General features: G+C 42.9%; 1 protein-coding gene across 5 annotated transcripts in view; it reads left to right on the top strand.

Annotated features, from left to right (window-relative positions):
• The window catches only part of POC1B (POC1 centriolar protein B), a 114,071-nt gene that overhangs the window by 11,744 nt on the left and 78,550 nt on the right, over positions 1-23,777 (top strand). For 3 of the 5 annotated variants that reach the window (XM_008256874.4, XM_089307566.1, XM_002711380.6), the window contains 2 exons: positions 11,512-11,683; positions 16,800-16,979. In XM_008256874.4, the coding sequence (XP_008255096.1) occupies positions 11,512-11,683; positions 16,800-16,979 (352 nt within the window). The remainder of the gene's footprint in view (positions 1-11,511; positions 11,684-16,799; positions 16,980-23,777) is intronic. The other 2 variants (XM_070052685.2, XM_070052686.2) reach the window with 1 other exon arrangement.

The raw sequence follows: 23,777 nt of genomic DNA, 5'->3' as shown, positions 1-23,777 counted from the left end.
AGAGAGACAGATCTTCCATCTGCCGGTTCAGTTGCCAAATATCCATAACAGCAGAGGTTAGGCCAGGTCAAAGTCGGGAACTTCATTTGGGTCTCCCATGTGGGTGTCAGGGGCCCAAGCACTTGGACTGTCTTTCGCTGCTTTCCCAGCTGTATTAGTAGGGAGCAGGAATGAAGTGGAGCAGCCAGGACTCGACCCAATGCTCATAGGAGTGCTGGCATTTCAAGTGGTGGTTTAACCCTCTACACCACAGTGCTGGCCCCTGAAGTGTGAGTTCTTGGTATCACAGGATGGAGTTGGGAGGTGATGAGAAGGAAGAAAAGTGTAGCCTGTGAATTGTTATCATACCTTTTTATAGATGCAAAAACTGAAAGTTCAGTAACTTGCCCCAAACTGTATACCAGTTGGCAGTTGAGCCAGGCAGTTGAGCCTGGTTTGGAGTCTGATTCCATAATAAGTTTGCTGAAAGTTCTTTGTCTATTGTGGTTCTTGATGAAAACCCATGTAGTAGCTTTTTTGAGTATGTCTTGCTTAGCTTACAAAATCACTCCCAAGTAGTAAAGTAATTTAGAATACACGGAGACTGCAGTATTTCTTGAATTTCAATGTGTATCTGAATTGAAAACCTTGTCAAAAATTCATGATCCTGGGTCTCATGCCAAACAATGTATAATTGACCAGAAATATGCATGTTTAACAAGGCCCATATAATTCTTTTTTTTTTAACTTTTATTTAATAAATATAAATTTCCAAAGTACAGCTTTTGGATTACAGTGGCTTTTTCACCCCATAACTTCCCTCCCACCTGCATCCCTCCCATCTTCCACTCCCTCTCCTATTCCATTCACATCAAGATTTATTTTCAATTATCTTTATATACAGAAGATCAATTTAGTATATACTAAGTAAAGATTTCAACAGTTTGCACCCACACAGAAACATAAAGTGTAAAGTACTGTTTAAGTACTAGTTATGGCATTAATTCACATAGTACAACACATTAAGGACAGAGATCCTACATGGGGAGTAAGTGCACAGTGACTCCTGTTGTTGATTTAGCAATTGACACTCTTGTTAATGGTGTCAGTACTCACCCTAGGCTCTTGTCATGAGTTGCCAAGGCTATGGAAGCCTTCTGAGTTCGCCAACTCCGATCTTATTTAGACAAGGTCATGGTCAAAGTGGAAGTTCTCTCCTCCCTTCAGAGAAAGGTACCTCCTTCTTTGATGACCCGTTCTATCTACTGGGATCTCACCCACAGAGATCTTTCAGGTTCCCACCCCCCCACCCCCAGGGTGTCTTGGCTTTCCATGCCTAAAATACTCTCATGGGCTCTTCAGCCAGTTCCAAATGCCTTAAGGGCTGATTCTGAGGCCAGAGTGCTGTTTAGGACATCTGCCATTCTATGACTCTGCTGTGTATCCCACTAAGGCACACATAATTCTAATAGAGATAATCTTTAAATCCCCTGTGCTTTAAGAAACATGGGCTTATTGGTTGGAAGTCTGGGCTACTGAGTCTGATAGAACTGGGTTCTATCTACATAGATGGTTTTCCATCTATATGACCTTGTCAAGTTGCTTAACTGCACTAAGCCTCATTTCCTCATCTACAAAATAAAAATGATATTTACCTACGCTATTTTGAGGATTAATTAGAATGCTTGTGAAATCATAATCATGAGTCCATAAATGTTTGTGTTGTTATTGCCAGACATCAAAGGCATGTAGTATTTGAAAAATTATATTAAATTTCTCTAGATTTTCATGAACAAAGATGAGTTTTTAAAGGATTTACAGTTCCTTTAGACTTTTCTTAGACTAGCAAGATAATTACTTAGTATCATCTGGAAAGAAAACATACTTAATTATTCCCTCATGCAGGGCCGAGAAATTTGAAGTTAGTAATGTCATACGTTATATTACTGTTCAGTACTTGGATAGGACAAACTAATTCTAACACTCTTAAAGTATTGGAGTTTTTCTAGTTCAGATTAAAATACTCTCTTTTTATTGTGCATCTAGGTTTATAGATGTGGATGTCTGGGGATTATTATACAGCACTCCTCATAGATTGCTTTGGAAGATTTTCTTGTTTGTTTTTCTCTGAAGAAGGCAGGCCAGTGTTTCTTTTGTGCTCCAGAAATCCAGCATGAACCTGGAAATGCTGTGGAAAGTACTAAATCATGGTGTCAAACCAGAAAGCCAAGATTAACCACAGTATTGGATTTTTTTTTTTAGTAAGATATAATGAAGGTAGAAAACACATAGAAGAATTTCTGAAATAATTGAAAAATTCAAGAATTTTTATATGAAGGTAATTTGCACTATTAGGATTCTCTTGAGTTTGGAATGAAAAGGCTGGTTATAGTTATCTAAAATACTGTATTGTGAACATAGACCTAGTTAGCAGGTTCTAAGATATATACTCTTTTATCCAGCCCTGCAATGGTTCTTCCAGGAATTTATCACACTGATATATTTACATCTGCCAAAAATGATGCAGGTACATTTCCATATCATTTGTAAAAGCACAAGAGTGTGCACAATTTAAATAAGGTAGACTGGTTAACCAAATTAAGGAATAACTATACAATAAAATTCTATACAGCTTTTAAAAAGAGTAAGGCAGATTTCTGCCTCCAGTGATGACAGAGTAATTGGTAGCAGAAAACAACTCTAAAACATAAGTAGCAACTGTTTTCATGCTTTGAGCTACAAGGAGTGCAGAACTGTTCCTTGCAAGAAGGGAAACAGAAAATGAGCCCCATGATGACCTTGGCTTTAATTCTCGGGGTTAGGGGTGCTTTTAGTGCTGCACAGCGGACTGGTAGATCCTACACAGGGCGAGAGCCTGGCTGAGCTGAGGAGACTGACCTCAGAGCCCTGGGCTATGACTGACAGAGATGGAGTTTGTGGTTGGAGTCCTCAGATGTTCTTTGGCTGAGGGCCAAATAGCACATGTGCTTAGTGGGAATCTGTGAGACTCTGGGGGGATCTCTTTCATGGTGGACTAAGAATGATGATAAGAGTGACCATGCAGGGGTGCCTGTCACTAGATCTCTAGGTGTGGCAAAGAGGAGAAATCTCTCTGAGTACGTCCAGACTGTTAAGACACCAGAAGGATCATACCTTAGGAGTGAGTCCTGCACCTGAAATAAAGGGCATGCCCTAGAACTAAGTTCAAATCTCAAGTAGACCCGCCCTAACAGATTAAGATCAAGTATGACAAGACCAAGAAGGAACCACTGATACATTTAATTGTCTCCCAGAACAAAACAGAATCCTGAACTCTAGTTTGTGGGATTGCTTTTTTGCAGTGGTATCAGTGATTCTGAAACTACTGATGGTCCATTCCAGGTTTGAATAGAAGCATATTGAGCTTAATGAGAGAGCAGGGTTTCTTACAGTGGGAGAAGGAGTTACAAATATGGAAGACAAGAGTGTACTTCATGGGTAGGTGTTAATGGCACAGTGGGTTAAGCGGCCTCTTTCAATGCTGGCATATCAGAGTGCCGATTTGAGTCCTGCCTATTCCACTTCTGATTCAGCTTCCTGCTAATGCTCCTGGGAATGCAGCAGATGATGGCCCAAGAACTTGGGTCCTGTCACCCATGTAGGAGATCGGAGTGGAGTTCTGGCTCTTGGCTTTAGCCTGGTCCAAACCTCCCTGTTGAATCTATTTGGGGAGTGAACCAGTAGATAGGTCATCACTCTCCCCTCTGTCTCTATCTCTCCATTTATCTCTGTTTTTCTGATTTTCAAATGAATAAATAAATCTTGGGGGAAAAAAAAAGGAGGGGCTGGCGCTGTTTTGCAAGCAGGTTAAAGCCCTGGCCTGTAGTTTTGGCATCCCATATGGGCACTGGTTCTAGTCCTGGCTGCTCCTCTTCCAATTCAGCTATCTGCTATGGCCTGGGAAAGCAGTGGAATATGGCCCAATACCTTGGGCCCCTGCGCCCGTGTGGGAGACCTGGAAGAAACTCCTAGCTGCTGCCCTCAGATCAGCGCAGCTCCAGCCATTGTGTCCATCTGGGGAGTGGGCCAGCGGATGGAAGACCTCTCTCTGTCTCTACCTCTCTCTGTAACTCTGTCTTTCAAATAAATAAATTTTTTTTTTAAAAAAGAAATGTATTCTGTAGTGTTACATTAGAACTTGTGGCTTTTAGTGTCTATGTCTGTATATACACATATATATATGGCTTTGAATAGCTCATTCCTTAGTTCTGTCCACTGAGATTTGTTTATTTCTTACTTGTTAGATCTTTACCAACACACCATTGAGAAAAGGTAGTGCCCAGATCTTGGTTTCCAAATACCATTCTCTACTGGTACCAAATCAGAGCTTCTTGAAGGAAAAAAGGCCAGTTCTTAGGCACAGGCAGGGAAAGTACAACCTTAAAATATCTTGCAATCCTAGAAAGTAAGGGAATGCTCAAAGAATAATAGACGTGTCAAAAGGACATGTATTGGAAGGTGGACTTTAAGGGGCTGTCACTAACCAAATCTGAAACAGTTTGAGTCAAAATGAAAGACAGTTATGGATTGTAACCCATTAAATGAAACAGTCTGTTACTCCACAGTAATATAAATAGCTGAATGAGTAAATAACATAAAGGATGCTAAAATTAGCATGTAACAGATGAGGAAAAGGATATTTGAATAATTTTAAAGTATTGCTCCGTCTCTTCAAGATATTTTATTAATTACAAAGGAAAAAATACTAACTTTACATGGTGGATATCATGTAAACTAAGTGATCAAGGATAATATCACCAATATTAGGACAAAGAGACATCTTGTATACTCTAATATGATGTGCTAATAAAACTACAACATAATCCTTTCAGTAATGTATATATTGAATTGAATCACAAGGAGATATCAGAAAAAAATTAAGGAATATGGTATCAAAATAACAGACCTGCAGTCTTCAAGAGTATGAAGGTCCAAAGAGACAAAAGACAACCTAGGAATATTACCTAGTTACAAGAGACCAGACATGCTGCAATTAATGCAATACAGGTGCTAGTTTCTGATAACTACCTTATGTAGTTTCTCTGTAAGCTTCTAATTATCAAATTAAACTTTACCAAAAATAAAGGAGGAAAAAAAAGAATAAGGTCAATGTAGTAACAAAACCTGATCTCCGATAAATTTTTTTTTAAAGATTTATTTGGCTGGTGCCGTGGCTCTCTTGGCTAATCCTCCGCCTGTGGTGCCAACACCCCAGGTTCTAGTCCCGGTTGGGGCACCGGATTCTGTCCCAGTTGCTCCTCTTCCAGTCCAGCTCTCTGCTGTGGCCCAGGAAGGCAATGGAGGATAACCCAAGTGCTTGGGCCCTGCACCCGCATGGGAGACCAGGAGGAAGCACCTGGCTCCTGGCTTCGGATCGGCACAGCACACAGGCCACAGCACACTGGCTGTAGTGGCCATTTGGGGGGTGAACCAGCGGAAAAGGAAGACCTTTCTCTCTGTCTCTCTCTCTCTCTCTTACTAACTCTGCCTGTCAAAAATAAATATGTAAATAAAGATATATTTATTTTATTTTAGAGGCAGAGGCAGAAAGAGAGATACCATGATCTTCCATCTGCTGGTTCACTCCCCAAATGGCTGCAACAGCCAGAGCTGGGCTGATCCAAAGCTAGGAATCAGGAGCTTCTTCCAGGTCTCCCATGTGCATGCAGGTGCCCAAGGACTTGGGCCATCTTCTGCTGCTTTCCCAGGCCATAGCCGAGAGCTGGATCAGAAGTGGAGCAGCCAAGGCTCAAACTGGCATATTTTATGGGGTGCTGGCACCTCAGGCAGTGGCTTTACCTGCTACGCCACAATGCCGGCCCCTCCAGTATTTTATTATACTACGTGGGCTGAGGGAGGGGAGGATAGAGAAGCAAAATGCAGAAGGGTAGGTGGATGCATCATTTGTATGAAAATAAATGAGAATGTGGCTGTGGGTTAACGCCCTGGCCTGAAGCGCTGGGATCCCTAATGGGCTCTGGTTCAAGACCCAGCTGCTCCACTTCCTGTCCTGCTCTCTGCAATGGCCCGGGATAGCAGGAGAAGATGGCCCAAGTCGTTGGGCCCCTGCACCCACATGGGAGACTGGGAAGAAGCTCCTGGCTCCTGGCTTCAGATTGGCGCAGCTCCGGCCTTTGTGGCCAATTAGGGGAGTGAACCATCAGATGGAAGACCTCTCTTTCTCTCTCTCTGCCTCTCCTCTCTCTGTGTAACTCTGACTTTCAAATAAATAAATAAATCTTTAAAAAAATAAATGAGAATAGACAGACACATTTCTCTAGGTACACAAGAGGATTCCTAAGAAAATGGGGATACTGCTTGTCTCTAGGAAGGGGATCCACATGGCCAAGGACAGGAGGAGATTGCACTCAATACCCTCTTGTAAAATTGGAATTCTGTATCAGGTGTGTACATTACCAATTGGAAATATGAGTAAGAGAAATGAATAAGAAACACAAAAACTGGAATCAGTACTGTTTGATTTCAGACATTAGAATTCTTGACACAGCAAACTTCTAAGTCACTGCAGTTGATGTGGGTTAAAACAGTGAGTGAGGGAGCTTGGTTTCACTCAAGAAATTATTGCTCCTTAAGGTGACACAAAAACTTCCAGCCCTTTGGATGTTTTTGGGAGAAAACACGTTTTTCGTTAGTATGTTCTTTGTGGGTCACCTTCACAAAGTGTAGACTTTGTTCTCTCTTATGTCCTAACAAGGATTCTTAAAACAATGGATTATTGTTATAGACTATAAGTTTTTTTTTTTTTAATTGGTACATTTACCAGTTAACCTTTTCTCTTAACTTCCTCCTTTTGACTTTCTATCCCAGAATAGACCAATGGGATAATGAATGATACAAACTCTGACATTTTAAGTGATGTGTAATGTTTATATTGGGTGTGGTTCAATGGAAATACATGAAAGCAAACTCTAATTTGACACAGTACAATATTGACATCAGTAACCAAATAACTTTTATTATAATGGTATTAGGGTTTGGCGAGATAATTCTTTCCTACGAAAGAAAGTTAAAGAGGAAACTCAGTGTTGGCTTTTGCAGTTTTTAATAAGAACACATTCATGGAATTTTTATACATTATTAGTCCTTTTTTCCTGAAATCTAGAGGAAAATAGAGTGTACTCTGAGCCACCTTGGCATTTCTGCTTCTGCTGTCTCATAATTTGTAGGCTTCTGCAGTGCCACCTCGCCCCGGGCTAGGCTGACCCTGTCTTTAAACCATCTCTTCTTCCTGCTCTCTCAGTTACTTCTGAGCAGGCTTCATGCAGGTGTATCGTGTATATTGCTTTAATGTGAGTACATGGCCATCAACTCGAAATTTATAGCTTTTTGAGCCTGCATTTTGTTCAATGCACAGTTCGAGGCATTATGAGGAGGAGGTGGAGAAAAACCTGAGATGTCTACTCTGTTTAGGATGTCCTTTTCTTCTGTTGACAAAATCTGTGATGCTTAAGTCCTGTGTCACCCTTGAGATTGAGTTTCACATTCTTTTTTTTTTTTTTTTTTTTAATTAGGCAGAGTTAGACAGTGAGAGAGAGAGAGAGACAGAGAGTTTCACATTCTTATCACCCACCTACACACACACACAAACACATACAGTTGCACCATGATCGTATGAGTTCAGTATGATTTTTCTGGCCTTTATGATATTGACTATTAAGGACCTTAAATTGACTATTAAGGACCTTTAAATGAGTTAATGAATGAATTTTATGTACTTGTATTTTTTTTTAATATTTATTGTATTGATTTGAAAGACAGAGTTACAGAGAGAGGCAGAGACAGATAGAGAAGTCTTCCATCCACTGGTTCACTCCCCAGTTGGCCGCAACGGCCGAAGCTGCGCCGATCCAAAGCCAGGAGCCAGGAGCCTCCTCCAGGTCTTCCATGTGGGTACAGGGGTCCAAGGAGTTGGACCCTCTTCCACTGCTATCTCAGGCCATAGCAGAGAGCTGGATCAGAAGAGGAACAGCTTGAACTAGAACTGGTGCCCATGTGGGATGCCGACACTGTAGGCCAGGGCTTTAACCCGCTGGGCCACAGCGTCGGCCCCTGTACTTGTATTTATTCTCTTCACTGCCTCCCTTCCCTTTCTCCTTAACCAAGGCCATTCCAGCTTTGATCCCACCACTTGACTGAAACAATTCTTATTGCCAAGCCAACATTGCTCCTCAGGCTCTGTGCCAGCTTCATAGACATACCACCTGTGCAGCTGTACAAAGCCCCACCCTTAGCTTAAATGCTTTGCCATCACTATCATGAAATTCTTAATTTTTCTGCAAAGGTCTAACGTTTACATTAGGTAGCATGTTATGTAGTGGGTTCCAAGCAGGCCTGATCCTACTGAGTCTCTAAAACGTGTTTGATGGAGCTTGGCACCCATACTTCTTGTCTTTCTGGACACCATAGTTTCCTTAACTCTCAGCCTCTCTATTTATGACTTTGCTCTTTCATATCTGAAAGGTAAGTACTTGCACCCTCTTACTTACTCACTTACTAAGTAATCTCATCCAATTTGGGTGACATTAATTCTTTCTCTAGTTACTGCTTATAGTAAGAATACCATGACCACATGCTACATTTGGATTTTTGTGTAGCAAGCATGATTTACAAGTTATTTCATTAATCTTATCTTTTCTATACTTTTCTTTTCTTTTTCTTTTTTGTTTTTGACAGTCAGAGTTAGAGAGAGAGACAGAGAGAAAGGTCTTCCTTTTCCGTTGGTTCACCCCCCAAGTGGCCACTACGGCCAGCGTGCTGTGGCTGGTGCGCTGCATCGATCCGAAGCCAGGAGCCAGGTGCTTCCTCCTGGTCTCCCATGCGGGTGCAGGGCCCAAGCACTTGGGCCATTCTCCACTGCCTTCCTGGGCCACAGCAGAGAGCTGGACTGAAAGAGGAGCAACCAGGACAGAATCCGGCGCCCCGACTGGGACTAGAACCCGGGGTGCTGGCACTGCAGGCAGAGGATTAACCTAGTGAGCCACAGCACTGGCCTCATTAATATTTTCAATACCTCGTTCTTGCAGATGAAGAATCCCAGGCACAGAGAGGTTGAGTAAGGAATGTGTTCTGGGCAGAGAGAAGTAAATGATAGCCTGGATTTGAGCACAGGGAATCTGATTCTACAGCTTGTTCTTTTTTTTTTTTTTTTTTTTTTTTTAATTATTTATTTGAGAGGTAGAGTTAGAGAAGGAGAGACAGAGAGAAAGGTCTTCCTTCTGCTGGTTCACTCCTCAGGTGTCTGCAATAGCCAGAGCTGAGCTGATCTGAAACCAGAAGCCAAGAGCTTCTTCCACATGGGTGCAGGGGCCCAAGCACTTGGATCATCTTCCACTGCTTTCCCAGGCCACAACCAGAGAGCTGGATAAGAAGAGGCGCAACCAGGACATGAGCTGGTACCCATATGGGATGCTGGCACCGCAGGTGGTAGTTTAACCTATTCTGCCACAGTGCTGCCTCCTGCAGCTTGTTCTCTCAGCCATCATACTGTACAGTCAGAATCTTTCTCTCTGCTCCATCTCCCTCCTTGATGCTTGTAGGTCTAATTGGCACCTCACGCTTAGCTCAAAGAAGAAATTCCATCTCCATCTCCTCTTCCTCACTCCAAACCTCCTCCTCTTCTCTATGAAAATTTACCTGGGTGCCCAGGCCAACAGTGTGGTGCCTTTGCTGCTTCTCTTTCTCTCACTTTTTTTTTTTTTTTTTTTTTTTTTGGACAGGCAGAGGTAGACAGTGAGAGAGAAAGACAGAAAGGTCTTCCTTCCGTTGGTTCACCCCCCAAATGGCCACTACAGCCGGCGTGCTGCGCTGATCCGGAGCCAGGAGCCAGGTGCTTCCTCCTGGTCTCCCATGCGGGTGCAGGGCCCAAGGACCAGGGCCATCCTCCACTGCACTCCCAGGCCACAGCAGAGAGCTCGACTGGAAGAGGAGCAAGTGGGACAGAATTCGGCACCCCAACCAGGACTAGAACTGTAGCTCTGGCCTTCTCTCACTCACTTCTAATATACTAACAAGTCCCCTAGGCTGTACCTCTACCATGTGCATCTTGAATATTAGCTACTTTTCCCTCTTTTTTTTTTTTTTTTTTTGACAGAGTGGACAGTGAGAGAGACAGAGAGAAATGTTTTCCTTTGCCGTTAGTTCACCCTCCAATGGCCGCCGCGGTCAGTGCACCGCGCTGATCCGATGGCAGGAGCCAGGTACTTCTCCTGGTCTCCCATGGGGTGCAGGGCCCAAGTACTTGGGCCATCCTCCACTGCACTCCCTGGCCACAGCAGAGAGCTGTCCTGGAAGAGGGGCAACCGGGACAGAATCCGGCGCCCCGACCGGGACTGGAACCCGGTGTGCCGGCGCCGCAAGGCGGAGGATTAGCCTAATGAGCCCCGGCGCTGGCCCATTAATCATTATTAGACTTATCATTAGTCTAGTTATTCCTACCTACCTGGTTCCTATTGTTGGGGCTATCCTGGGGCTACCTTCACAATGAACTTTTTAGGCAACAATTAGATTTATCTTTCATTTTATTCTTTGTCAAGGCATTCCTGTATACCATTGATTGCATTTGTTTTCCTTATTAACCTTAATAACTTTAAGTTAATGTCTGACACACATGATTTTTTTATTAATCATCAAATGTCATAAAATTACAGAGCAGAAAGTGACATTTTAAAATCAGTTTATCCAACTATTACAATAACACTGGATTGACAAAATTGGAATACAGTTGGAGGATTAAATTATTGTTTTCATCTGTTGAAAATTCCCTGATGATAATAACTGTGGTATGGATATCTAGGAGAATATCCATAGGCTCAGAAAAACACACTGAAATATTTTGGAATAATGTTGCCATGAACTATGCAGTTGACTTCCAGATAGTTCAGAAAAAAAGTTGTGTGTGTGTTTGTGTCAGTGAGCACATGTGTGTTCATATTCAGAGATGGTATTATGTGAGCACAAGAACAAATTATAGAGCAGATAGGCTAAATATTAACAAGCGGACTTGGTTAGAGAGCATGTTGGGGTTATTTGTACTGTTCTTTTAACTTTTCTGTAAGTGTGAAATTATTTCCACATAAAGAGTTTTAAAAAATCATCTAGCCCTTCCAGGGAAAACATTCGGTCTTGATGACATAGAGGTTGAGTAACATAGAGGTTGAGTCCAGTTTTCCAGATAGTTAGAGACAGAACTGAATTTCTGTTACACTTTGCTGCCTTCATCTTGTAAATAGTAATTGAACTCTGTTTAAAGACAGGGATCAGTAATCCTGCTGTGTGGTTACATAGGACATTTACCTATTAGTAATGCAGCTTTGAATATCTTTAAAACGTATTTTTGCTATTACCTGGTCAGTCCTTTAACCAGCCTCTTTATTGCCTGGATACCTTGTTATTAGATATGTTGCCCATTGTAATGAGTCATGCCTGTGTTTGCATTTTAACAAACAGTGGTTTTATTCTTCTGTTTCCTGATAGCTACTGCTTCTTGGGATACATTTCTCATGCTATGGAATTTCAAGCCACAAGCTAGAGCTTTCAGATATGTGGGTCACAAGGATGTTGTAACCAGCGTGCAGTTTTCTCCACATGGAAACTTGTTGGCATCTGCCTCACGAGACAGAACCGTTAGACTCTGGATTCCTGATAAGTAAGAAAACAACAGAACACATAAACACCTGATATGCTTGGGGTTTAGAAATGTGAAGGAAAACTCTTGCCTGGCTGCTCTTGTAGTACTTCCTGGGGGTGCCTTTCCTCCCTAATACCTTCCCAAACTGTGCTTGGTCTGGGTTCCCTATGAGCTATGCTGCCCTTTGAAAGTCAGGCTTCTTTAAGCAATTTTTCCCCCTTGTCTTTAACTCATAATTATGTCTTATCTTTGAAAACTGTTCCTAACCATGGAGTTATGCTTGATATGTCTTAAGTGTTTTTGTTTTGTTTTTAAAGATTTATTTTCTTTATTTGAAAGGCAGAGTTACAGAGAGAGAGGGAGAGATAGAGAGATCTTCTGTTCCCTGGTTCACTCCCCAAATGGCCGCAAAGGGCTAGGCCAAAGCCAGGAGCCAGGAGGAGCCAGGGGCTTCATCTGGATCTCACATATGGGTACGGGGGCCCAAGGTCTTGGGACATCTGCTGCTGCTTTTCCAGGTGCAGTAGCAGGAAGCTGGATCAGAAGTGGAACAGCCTGAACTTGAACCAGGGCCCATATGGGATGCTCCTGTTGCAGGCAGTAGCTTAGCCCATTACACTACAACACCAGCATGTCTTAAGTGTTTTGACAGTGGTGGTGGAGGTTACCAATATCTTTGTAAATCGGATGTAAGCTTTAGATTGTTTCCCTTAGAAAAATACATATTTACATGTGTTACCAGAAGTTTATGATTTATCAACCTCCTAATGCCTATTCATGGAGCCTTTAGAGACCCTTGGTTCCCTATTGAAAACCTCAGTGCCAGAACTTTTCTTTGATTCTTATCACTCGTTTTGGGACTGCAGAATGGTTTCATTAAAGTAGATTTCTGACAAAAAGATAAATCATTGTTTGTGTGGCATCATATCCGGTTATAACAAAACTTTTGTAAGACAGTTTCAAACCTTAGTGGATAGCTCATCAGTTTTAAACAATTATTGAACTGAACCATGATTAAAAAAAAAATTATAGGGGCCGGTGCTGTGGCATAGCAGGTAAAGCCGCCACCTACAGTGCCGGCATCATACATGAAAATAGACTAACCAGCACAGCTCTCACCATAGTCCCATCAACAAGGTTCAGCAGTTATCTGTATTCTGCCCATCTTGTTTTCCTCTCCTACTTTTCTTCCTAGAATATTTTTAGAAAAAAATCTCACATTCCACATGGTGTTATTTCCCCCTGGCTTTCTGGTCATTGCAGGATATTTACAGGATAGGAATTTGGGCATTTTCTTTGACTTTGCTGTAAATGTGACTGACCAAGCCTAGGCACTCCTAAATGAAAGAAAGCCCATGGGGCATTCCCCTACCAATGGACACTTTTTTCTGCTACCACCCCAGGGAAAGTCCTTGCTCATAAATCTGAATTAAATCCCAGTGGTCATTAAAAAAAGCAAAACAAAACCCTTGAAGGGAAGCATGAAGAGGGAGGAAATCACAAGGGAGAAGAGAATAGTTTTTGGGTCCAGGAGGAGAAACATGTCCCAAAATGCTTTGGGGGTTTAGGACTTTTTTTTTATGATGTTATGTTTTCTCTTCTTCTTCTTTTTTTTTTTTTTTTTTTTTTTTTGGTATCTTTATCACAGTGCAGCCTTAATCTCCTATTACTAATTCAAAGAAATCTCAATGAATAAACTGTATTAAGACAGATGAGCTAAAAACACAGAGAGTCATGAATTTGTCATAGCTAATCTAAGTATAGTGATTAAAAGTATGTAGATGCCTTTAATTTCTGTTTGTAAATCATGTTGTGGAGCCAAGGCAGTGGTGAGTCAGGGAAATGGGAAGAAAGCCAGTGTGTCAGTTGTCAGTTATCTAGCACCATACCACAATCCCCAAGCTTAGTAACTTAGTACAAAACTGTCATTTCCCACTATTTTGTGGATTGTTTGGATAGTTGGTGTTGGCTGAGATAACTTATGTAGCCTAAATAAGCTGACAGCCTGTGGACTTGATGCTGGCTGTTGGCATGGCTGCCTTGGTTCTTTATGCCCTCTCTCCAGCAGCGGGGCTTTCCTTGGCATGAAAGCTGAGTTTCAGGAGAGTAACAGCAGAAGCAGCGAGGCCTTTTAAGATTGTTAGTCCTGAAACTTGCACAGGGTCACTTCTGCCACATTGTTTTAGTCCAAATAAGTCACAACACCAACTCAGGTTGAAAAAGAAGGGGAATAAACAGATTCTACTTCCTGTGGAGAGGAATGTCTTGCCTGTACAGGGACGACAGCAATGTTGGCAGCCCTATTTGTGGGTCAGCACCACAGGGGTCACTAGAAGGCTGAGAGAGAATAGGTGAGAAAAATATGGAAGCAGATCTAGCCTGGAACTCACTCATCACAGTGGGCGGTCAAGAAAATTTGGCTGAAAGGGCAAGTAAATATGTGAGAGGCCAAGAACTTGTGCTAAGATGAGGAACTAGAAACCAGTTAAGCAGCAGCTCAGCAAACACAGGGCACTCCTATCTTGCTTTCCTATGTGCTTCCTGTTGAGACAGGATACAGTGGTCAGGCCAGCCTACAACGGAGAGGAGGGCTTTTGGGAAAAGGCATGCAGAATAGCCTGCTGGAGTATGAGGTGTGGAACTGAAGATCAGGGCAGGTTTCAAGGACACTGCCTGTCTGGTGGCTTTCTGGTCATTGCAGATGCCGGGCTTTTTCTTTGTTGTCTCCAGGCCTGCTACCAAAATTCAGGCCAAACCATACTCCTCATTTCTCATTGAAATCTCATGGATTGATTCTAGATTACTGCCTCCTAATTTTTATTTATATAAATATATAATTTTCCTGATGTAGTATATATATCAGGTAATGGAAATTAATGATAAAGTTACCTTTGACTTCTACTGGAAGTTACAGTAAGCTTGGATCTGAACCTTTTTTTTTTTTTTTTTAAGATTTATACACTTTTATTTGAGAGGCAGATTACAGAGAGAGAAGGAGAGACAGAGAGAGAGGTTTTCCATCTGCTGGTTCATTCTCCAAAGGGCTGCAGTGGCCAGACCTGGGCCAATCTGAGGCCAGGAGCCAGGAGCTTCTTCTGGGTCTCCCACATGGGTGCAAGGACCCAAGCACTTGGGCCATCTTCCACTGTTTTCCCAGGCCAAAAGCAGGGAGCTAGATCAGATGAGGAGCAGCCAGGACATAAACTGGTGCCCATATGGGATGTGCCCGCACTACATGCAGAGGCTTAACCTACTGCACCACAGCAGTAGACCCCAGATCTAAGAACTTTTATTGATTCTTCCCAGTAGGATTCAGCAAAATATATGGAGCTCTTTTATATACCTGACATTGTAGTAGATGTTAGTCTTAGAGAAATGAATAAATCATCATTCTCATCCTCAAGAAACTTACTATTTAATGGCAGAGAAAGTGGTCTGTTTTTTAAAAAAGTCACTGTATGATTAGTAAGTAAAATAGTTATAGCGATCAGCAGCGATTAAGCCTGTGTAGCTTGGTCACAGGGTTCTGGGGGATGGGCAGACAGCCTAGCCTGAGGAAGCTTAGTGAAAAGGCACAGGTGTGTCTGTGGAGCTGTTTGACTGTTGTGAGTACAAAGTTCAGCGCAGTAGCAGGGTGTCTGACCCAAGAGTAGAAGCGCTGTGCTTTGCTTTGGAAGGAGCCAGTGACAGGTTTACACTGGGCTTTATCTGTTTGGTGATACACTTCTAGCAAGGAAATAAGCACAGAATGTAGGTGACTGGAGGGGATAAAAGATTACAATAGAAAGACCAGTTAAGAGGCTTTCTCAATAATCTAGGTGAAGGATATTGAGGATATATCCACCTTATGGCAGGCAGAGCTGGACTATAAAGAAGAGGGAGATTCAAAGGATACTTAGGAAGTGCAGGCAATGTGGTCTGCTGACTACTAACTGTGGGAGGAGAGGAGTTGGTCTAGGGGTGGATTGTAGCTTCCAGGTCTCTGGCCTGGAGCTAGGTGGACATTGTTCTGACCAACAAAGGTAGCAAATATTGGATGAGGTATGGGTATGTGGGAGGTAAGTGTGAACACTTGAACATCTGAATCAAATGTGTTGTGTCTGACTAAATTCTGTTGTCTGATCTTTTTCAAGAAACTATGCAATTTTCCCCATAAGGTATCACTCTTATAAATATGACTTTATAAGCAGAAAAAGTGCTAAGTCCTAGATACAGTGTGATGTGAAAGTGCTTGGAACTCCTGGAAACACTGACACAATATAGTATTTCCAGATATCACTCAGGAACTGCAGCCCTGTATAGCCTGCTCCAGCCATGTTTTCTGTTTCTTCTCTTTTGATGTCTCATATTTTTTTTTTCTTTTTTTCTCTTTATTGCACCTGTGCCCAGGATAAAAATATATCTGACTTTTCAGGTGTTAGGACTGAAGTATGTGATTACCATTTATCCTTGGCTTTGCTTGGGAATGTAAGATTAGGCCTACAGGATGTGCACACGGCCTCCAGTGCACACCAGGGCTCTCTGCCCTGGGTGGAAAAGGAAAGTCCGCTGCTGGGGGGACATCCTGTGTACAGGCAGATGACATAGCGGACGTCTCCTCTTCCCAACCAGATTGCTCCCGTGTGACTCTGAAAACAGTACTTCGGAGCTACTGATTAAATCATTCTTACTTTATTCTAAGTTATAACTTCTTCATAGATTGCCATTTCTAGAACAAAAATAAGAACTTAAAATGCCTAGTAAAGGTTTGTTAAAAAATATTTTCCTGATTTCTAGTTTAAAAAAAAAACAAAACAGCAGATGCCTTTCAGGAGTGCAGACAGCTAGGCTCTTTGTGGTTAGTTCTCAGTTTTTGAAATGGGATTGATGACGAAGGAAGTGCAGCTTGGCCTTTTCAGACCTTTGTTAGGTTTCACAGAGTTGAACTTGTGGGTGGGAGGGTGGGTACAGTGGGAAGAATCACTATATTCCTAAAGTTGTACTTACGAGATGCATGAAGTGTGTATTCCTCAAATAAAAGGTTTCTTTGGAAAAAGAAAAAGAATTGAACTATTCAGTATGTTCAGGGTCTGCACACTGATTAAGTATTAAATATAATTAAGCAAGTTACAAATATTAAACTGTTCATTTCTAGGAGAGGGAAATCATCGGAATTTAAAGCTCACACAGCTCCAGTCAGAAGTGTGGATTTTTCAACTGATGGCCAGTTACTAGCAACAGCTTCTGAAGACAAATCCATCAAAGTATGGAACATGTATCGCCAGCGCTTCTTATATTCCTTGTACCGACACACACACTGGGTACGCTGTGCCAAGTAAGTGCAAAAAGATTTCTATATTTCTTTTTCTGCTGTAGGTCACATTTGCCTCCCACCTCCAGAAAAGGAGCTTGAGAATGTATTCAGTTACTCAGCTGATATTTCTTGTGTGTCTAGTGTGTGCTGGCAACAATAGTAAACAAAGCATTCAAAACCCTCTGCTCTTATAGTGCTTACGTTCTAGAGAGACAATAAAAATACAGGAATATTGGAGCTAGCATTTGTCACAGTGGTTAATATGCTACTTAGGACACCTTCATCCCATATCAGAGTTTCTGGTTCAAGTCCTGGCTCTGTTTCCAATTCCAGCTTCCCAATAACACACTTCCTGGGAAGTAGCAGAGGATGCTCAAGTACTTATGTTCTCCTGCCTGTGTAGGAGACCTGGATTGAGTTCCAGGCTCTTGGCTTCAGCCTGGTTCAGCCCTGGCTGTTGCATGTATTTAGGGAGTGAACCAGTAGGTGAAAGATTTCCCCCTCTCTCTGCTTTTCAGATAAATTAAAATCAGAATATATAAATTTTTTTAAAAGGAAAATCAACATAGTGGGCTAGATGATAGGAAGTGTTATGGAGGAGAGCAGTGCTGGGGTAAGGAGGGGTCTGGAGTTTTAAATAGGGCCTTCAAGCACTGCCTCACAGGGAGAGTGGCCTTTGAACAGAGACCTAAAAGAGAGGCTTGAACAAGTTCCTGAAAGGAGGTGGGGACCTGGAGGTTCTCTGAGGTAAAGCCAGGGGCAGATGTGGGGGCAGAGGAGGAGAGATCCAGAGGGAGACTGAGACAGGTCAGGGACAGCTCTGACTTGGTGCCTGCATGACATGAGATGCCCTCGACTTCCTGGGATGACTGTGCCTGCTGTGTGGAGAACAGACTGTTGAAAGGCCAGAAGCGGGGAGAAGGTGGTAGAAGGCTGTTGCAGTATAAGCTCTGGCCCAGGCCAAGGTCGGGGCAGTGGAGATGGCAGGAAGTGATTGGGTTCCTGACAGAGTTTGAAGTTACAGCCCACAGTGCTTGTTGTCATGCCAGACGTGACAGAGGGAGAGAAGTGTAGGAGGACTGCAGTCTTGGGCCGCATTCCTGCAGGTGTTTGTGTTGCCTGTCAGCTAACAGTGTGCATTTTCCATTTCCCCATCAGAATCACCTGGGAGGGAAGGGCTCTGTCATTTCCCCCATTTTGCAGATGAGGAAAGTGAGTTTGAGAATTCAGGTTAGGGCTCATTTCAGAGAAAGTGACAAAGCCCCTATAAGTTATTTTCCTCTCTTCAAGGCAGTTAATTGGCTGATGGGCTTGATAACCTTGGAGTTGGGATTCCAATACTGTCAGGGCTCTGTGGCTCATCTCTGGCCTTCTCTGCATGCTGGCTTCATTCTCTCAAACCTGCTGGTGCTGAGGTCACCACAAGCTCTTGGCTTCAATTGTCACAGCTTTGTGACTAGAGAAGAAAAGTGTCTCTTCCCCTGCTCTGGTTAGAAAAGTAGCAAGGGAGGGGCCTGCATTGTGGCGCAGTGGGTTAAGCTGCCGCCTACAGCGTCGGCATCCCATATGGGTGCCAGTTCAAGTCCTTGCTGTTCCACTTCCGATCCATCTCCCTGCTAATGTGTCTGGACCCCTCCCACCCACGTGCGAGACCTGGAAGAAGCTCCTGGCTTTACCCTGGCCCAGCCCTGGTCATTGCAGCCATTTGGGGAGCAAGCTAGAAGATGGATGATTTCTCTCTCTCTCTCTTCCCTCTTTCTGTAACTCAGACTTTCAAATAAATGTCAGTCTTAAAAGAAAAAAAAAAAAAAAAAGGAGAGTACCAAAGGGTGACTGTAGTCCAGCTTGTGTCCTTGACCTGGCAGTGAGATCCTGTGGTTGCCGCAGTTAGATCAGGTGCCTGGCTGAAACCATCTGTCCTGGCCAGGCAAGGGGGTATTACCAATTTCTAACTAGCTGTTGGGGTAGAGAACAGTTTTCCTTACAGCTCACACCCTTCAGTCTTTTTATGGTCTTTTTCTTGTCATCTTTTTTTTTTTTTTTTTTTTTATGGTCTCAAGGGAAGATTATTGCTTGGGAGGTGTTGATTATAATCTCTGGTAAAAAGCCTAAGGAAAATAAGAAAAAAAGGTAGAAGATCATACTTGCAGTCAATGTTCTTTTCTTCTTCTGAATATCTATTAGCCACGTTTGGACACTGGCTGTCATAGTGTGATTTCCATATATGCCATATAACTGTGTGGTTAGAAACATGAACCTGGGCCCAAATATATAGATTGAAATCCCAGCCCTACCACTTCTTAGCCATGTGACCTTTGGGGAAGTTACCAGTATTTCAGTGCCTCAGGTTTGTTTGTTTGTTTGTTTGTTTTTTAACCTGTAACGTTGTTAGGATGCTGATAACAGTTACCTGCCACATAGGTTGTTATGGTACTTAAATGAATAGATATATAGATAACTCTTATAGTAGTGCCTCCCACATAGTAATCGCTGTAAATATCTTAATTGACATCTTCATTGCCACATTTTTAAGCATTAAATAATAATTTTTTCCTTCCTAAGGGATGACATATGTGATGGCCTGAAGAAGCTGGTCAAAATCATTTATATTTGTTGAGAAAATCATGGTGTAAAGAAGAGTTGGGTAGGAGTAGGTGTCCAGTGCAGTGGTGAGGACACTGAGTCACTTGTATTCTACATTAGAGTACCTGGGTTCCATTAGAGTTCTGTTACCAATTCCAGCTTCTTGCACTGCACACCCTGGGAGGAAGCAGAGGATGGCCCAAGTAGTTGTGTCCCTGCCACAACTAGATTGGGTTTCCAGATCCTGGGCATTTGGGGAATGGGTCAGTGGATGGGAGGTCTCCCCACCACATACCCCAGTCTATCTCTGAAATGAAAATAAATAAAAAATGTTTTGAAAGTAAAGAACAGGAGGCAGAAAACAGAGGTGCAGGCATATGGGTCAGGTACTAGGAAGAGTTATAAGCTCATATAATGAGCCTGTTCTAGGTGTCCTTGGCAAAAGAAATCTCTCTTTCATCAGTGAGCTCAGCACTAAGCAAAACCATTGAGTATTGATTTAACTATACAAAAAAGAATGCTTCATTTGCCCTCTATTTATCCAGTATGTCCTATGTGCTGTTCCCTTCCAAAAAGAAGGAAGGTGGATGTTTATAGCTCTCCTACCTATGTATACACCAATCATTGGAAGCGTTGGAGGTGGGGGCAGAATTCTATCTAGATCTGTTTAGTCTTGGTTACTGCAAATTCAGCATGATGTTTGGATTGAGTTTCCTACAGCACTGATACTAATGGAGTGATAGTGACTGACATAGTTTTCATTTTCTACTGGTAAAAAGGCATCCTACAAGTTGTTTGTGTAAAAGAAAATTTTTCTTGAAAGTAAATTCTAGGAGGTTCTTTATTCATCGGTTTTGTATTGAGTCATCTATACATACTTATAAGAAAAAAATAACCCCAATTTGAGAATAACTTATGAAAAATTACCAATAATCTGGAATTTTGTTATTCAGAATATTCTTGTAATAAGCATAGCCCCTTTGACGTACCACCTATTTGGGTTGGGTATGTACAGGCAAAAAACAGATTTGGCCTTGAGGAACTTGTCGTTCAATGGAAAAGAAACTAAAACTGAATAATTTTAAAACATGTGCCCTGTGAGGATAGGTGATAGAGAAGTATACACGTGAGCCTTTGAACTAGATTTGTATGAGGAGAAGAAAGGCATTTCCGGGCCCAGAACTGAGAGTAAAGAGGAAGAGGAGGCAGCAGCCTGTATGTGAGAGGGGGAAAAAGGTAAAGAATCCTAAGGAGGGGATTGGCAGGAGTATACTGTGGCCTGGGGGAAGGTGGTGTGCTCTGGGGACACTAATTATCCAGCTGTGGTCAGAACACTGACTGTGCCAGACCTGTAGGACAAGGTAGTCCAGTGTTCATATACCTACCTGCAGCACATCGCTGCTCATGGGCAGGTCAGCTCCCTACTCTCAGCCTCTGTGGAAAATAAGGGTAGCAAGGTTTCTCTCTGAGGGTGAGAGATCCAGATGGACAGCGTCTAGGACTCAGTGATGACGTCACAGAGCAGCCGCTGAAAATGTGGTTCTCTCTTGTCAATTCCAGAGAAAGTGGTGACAGAACTCTGCACTTCTGTCTGCCTTGCACACATTCTTCATTTCTTGGTAGTGGTAACTGAATTTCTCCTGAAGAACCCAGCCATCTACCATGGCTCCTCTGTGTGGTAAGTGCTGGAGTGGCCCCAGCAGTGTGCATTCAGCTTGGGCTTGCCATGGGAACACAGCATCTTCGTTCTAGAGGAGTCTTTTTTTTTTTTTTTTTTTTAAATTTATTTGAAAAGCAGAGTTAGAGAGCTCTTCCATCCACTGGTTCACTCCCCAAATGGCAACAACGACCAGGCTGGGACAGGCAGAAGCCAGCAGCCAGGAGCGTCTTGCAGATTTCCCAGGGGGCCTAAGCACTTGGGTCATGTCCCATGCTTTTCCCAACCCGTGCTCATAATGGATGCCGACCTCAGAGGCTGCAGCTTAACCTGCTGTACCGCAAGGCTGGCCCAGAAGTGTGAATCTTTTTGGAGTAGTCTTCCTTCTAGATTGCTACCTTTATACTTGATTTAAGCCAGTGGCTGCTAAGGGGCACCATGAGCAACATAACATTGTTTCAGAGGATAGCAGAGCTGCCAGATGAAGACAAAACAGATCGCCTCAAATCACATGGTTTGGTTTCTGGACACAACCATACCTGAAGGTATTACAGTGTGTGTGTGTGTGAGAGAGAGAGACAGAGAGAGACAGAGAGAGAGAGAGAGAGAGAGAGAGAGAGAGACAGAGACAGAGATGTTTAGTTTTCCTTTTTTTTTTTTTTTTTTCCTTCCTTACCCCAAAAAATGCTTCTGTAGGAAGTCATACTGGGGTAGTATGGAATCCTGGAAAACTGGAATCTTTGTATTCAACTAAGACACCTGTTTTAGTTCCAGCCTCATCCCTGTGGCTTTAGTTTTTAGCAGCCTTGGCTTTTGTGGAGATTTTTGTTGTAACTTCCTGCCTGTTCATTTTGCTACAGGTTCACTTCATCCTCTACCCTCCCCCTGCTTCTGTACAAAGCAAATCTGGCCATGCTACTTCCCAGCTTACAACCCCTCTGGGGCTCCCTGCCCTGGCATGTGGGCCCTGCCTTCTATTATATCCTGTCTGTCTTTGTTTCCTTTCACTATTCACCTTATTGAAGCTATTCAGGGTTCCTCAAGTGTGCACTGAGCTACTCTGCCTTTCCGCACTCCGCTTCCTATGTTTGGGATGCCCTATACGCTCACCCTTGCTTCACGGTTCTGCCCTGCATCTCTGCCGCCAAGAAGGGCTGCTGACTCTCCTGAGCTGAGCCCATTATGATTCTTTCTGCTACCACATTGTACTCTTTTTGAAGTCTGTCAGTTTCAGCCCCTCTTCCTTATTAAACTTTAAATTAAAGCATTTCATTCAAGCCATGTTCTCTTGCCAGGCACTGCTCTAAATTCTGTAGATACAGCAGGAAGTAAAGCAGAAAATTTCTACTCTCACGGAGTCTGCTCTACCGAAGGGAGACAGACAAAGCAGGATAAGAGAGAGAGTGCTGGGATTGGGTAGTGCCCTTCTGTGTTCACAGGTTGGGGAGGCATATCTTTCAAGGTGATACTTGATTCAAGACCTGACTGAAAAGAGGGAGGTAGGGATTGGGAGAGAGTGTTCAAGGTGCACTCGTAGTGTCAAAAGCACAGTGGAATGTTAGCTCAGGGACGGGGAAGGCTCAGAGAAGTTGTACCATGTGGCTGAATCAAACAATGAAAGGGTGATGAGCAGACTTAGACTGGCCTCTCAGTTGCAGGTAACTGGAGAAGCTGTGGGTTCCTTCGGGGAAGATTTGGAGTCTTTTATAGCAAATCCAGGGTATTACACAAACATCATGGCAGTGGTCATGAGGGTTCACTATAACTATATTCTTTGTCCCTTTTGATTGATTCTTGCTCAGCATGCCTGCTCATAATGGAACACTGTTATCCTGCTGATGTTTTGTAGTTCTGAGGGATTTTTTTTAACCAGTTGTTTTCCTACTGTTTGGAGTGAGTGATTCATGTGAAACTCCGCAGAGACCTTCATGGGGGAGAGTTCTTGGATAAATAATTTGATGGAATTTAACGATAAGGATTTTGGTTTCTTCTTGGCAACTTGCCACGTCTGTGCTCTATGGCATGCTGACAGACTCTGTCTTATGTGCTTATTATACTCTTTCTTCCGACTCATTTCGTTGCAGTTGGAACAGGAGAGTTGAGACCAGCATTTAGAGGGCCCAACAGACCACTGAGGCCCACCTGTCAGAGTGTGCATCTTCCTGTGAGAAGTTAGACTTCATGACTTTGTTCCAAAGATCTGTAGGACTGGAAGTCCTGTTTTCCCTCTGTACCCATGCATAAAACATTTAGGAGCATCTAGAACATAAATCAGATGCCAGGTTACTTGTTTATAATGAAAATGCTAACTGCCAAAGAGCCTGGGACATCTGTGTGCCTTAGTCAGGGCCTTCCTTTGCCAGTAACATCAGAAAATAGTCAGCAAGGGAAGTTTGTTCAAAAACTCTTGTTGGGTACTTTTCTCAGGATGGGATAGTGACACATGGCCATCTCCTCCACATATCCATATCTGCCAAGGAAGCTGCGCAATCAGTTCTACTGATAAGGAGCCTTCTCTGGGTCATGTTGAAAGCAGGCTGAGTGGCTCTTGCTCTCTGCCTCATTGTACTCTTTTTGAT

The sequence above is a fragment of the Oryctolagus cuniculus genome, chromosome 11 (genome assembly GCF_051225735.1).
Source record: "Oryctolagus cuniculus isolate XC-2025 breed Fujian yellow rabbit chromosome 11, ASM5122573v1, whole genome shotgun sequence".
NCBI classification, from domain to species: domain Eukaryota; kingdom Metazoa; phylum Chordata; class Mammalia; order Lagomorpha; family Leporidae; genus Oryctolagus; species Oryctolagus cuniculus.
The sequence above is the reverse complement of the archived record's forward strand: the minus strand, read 5'-3'. Positions and strand labels throughout refer to the sequence as shown.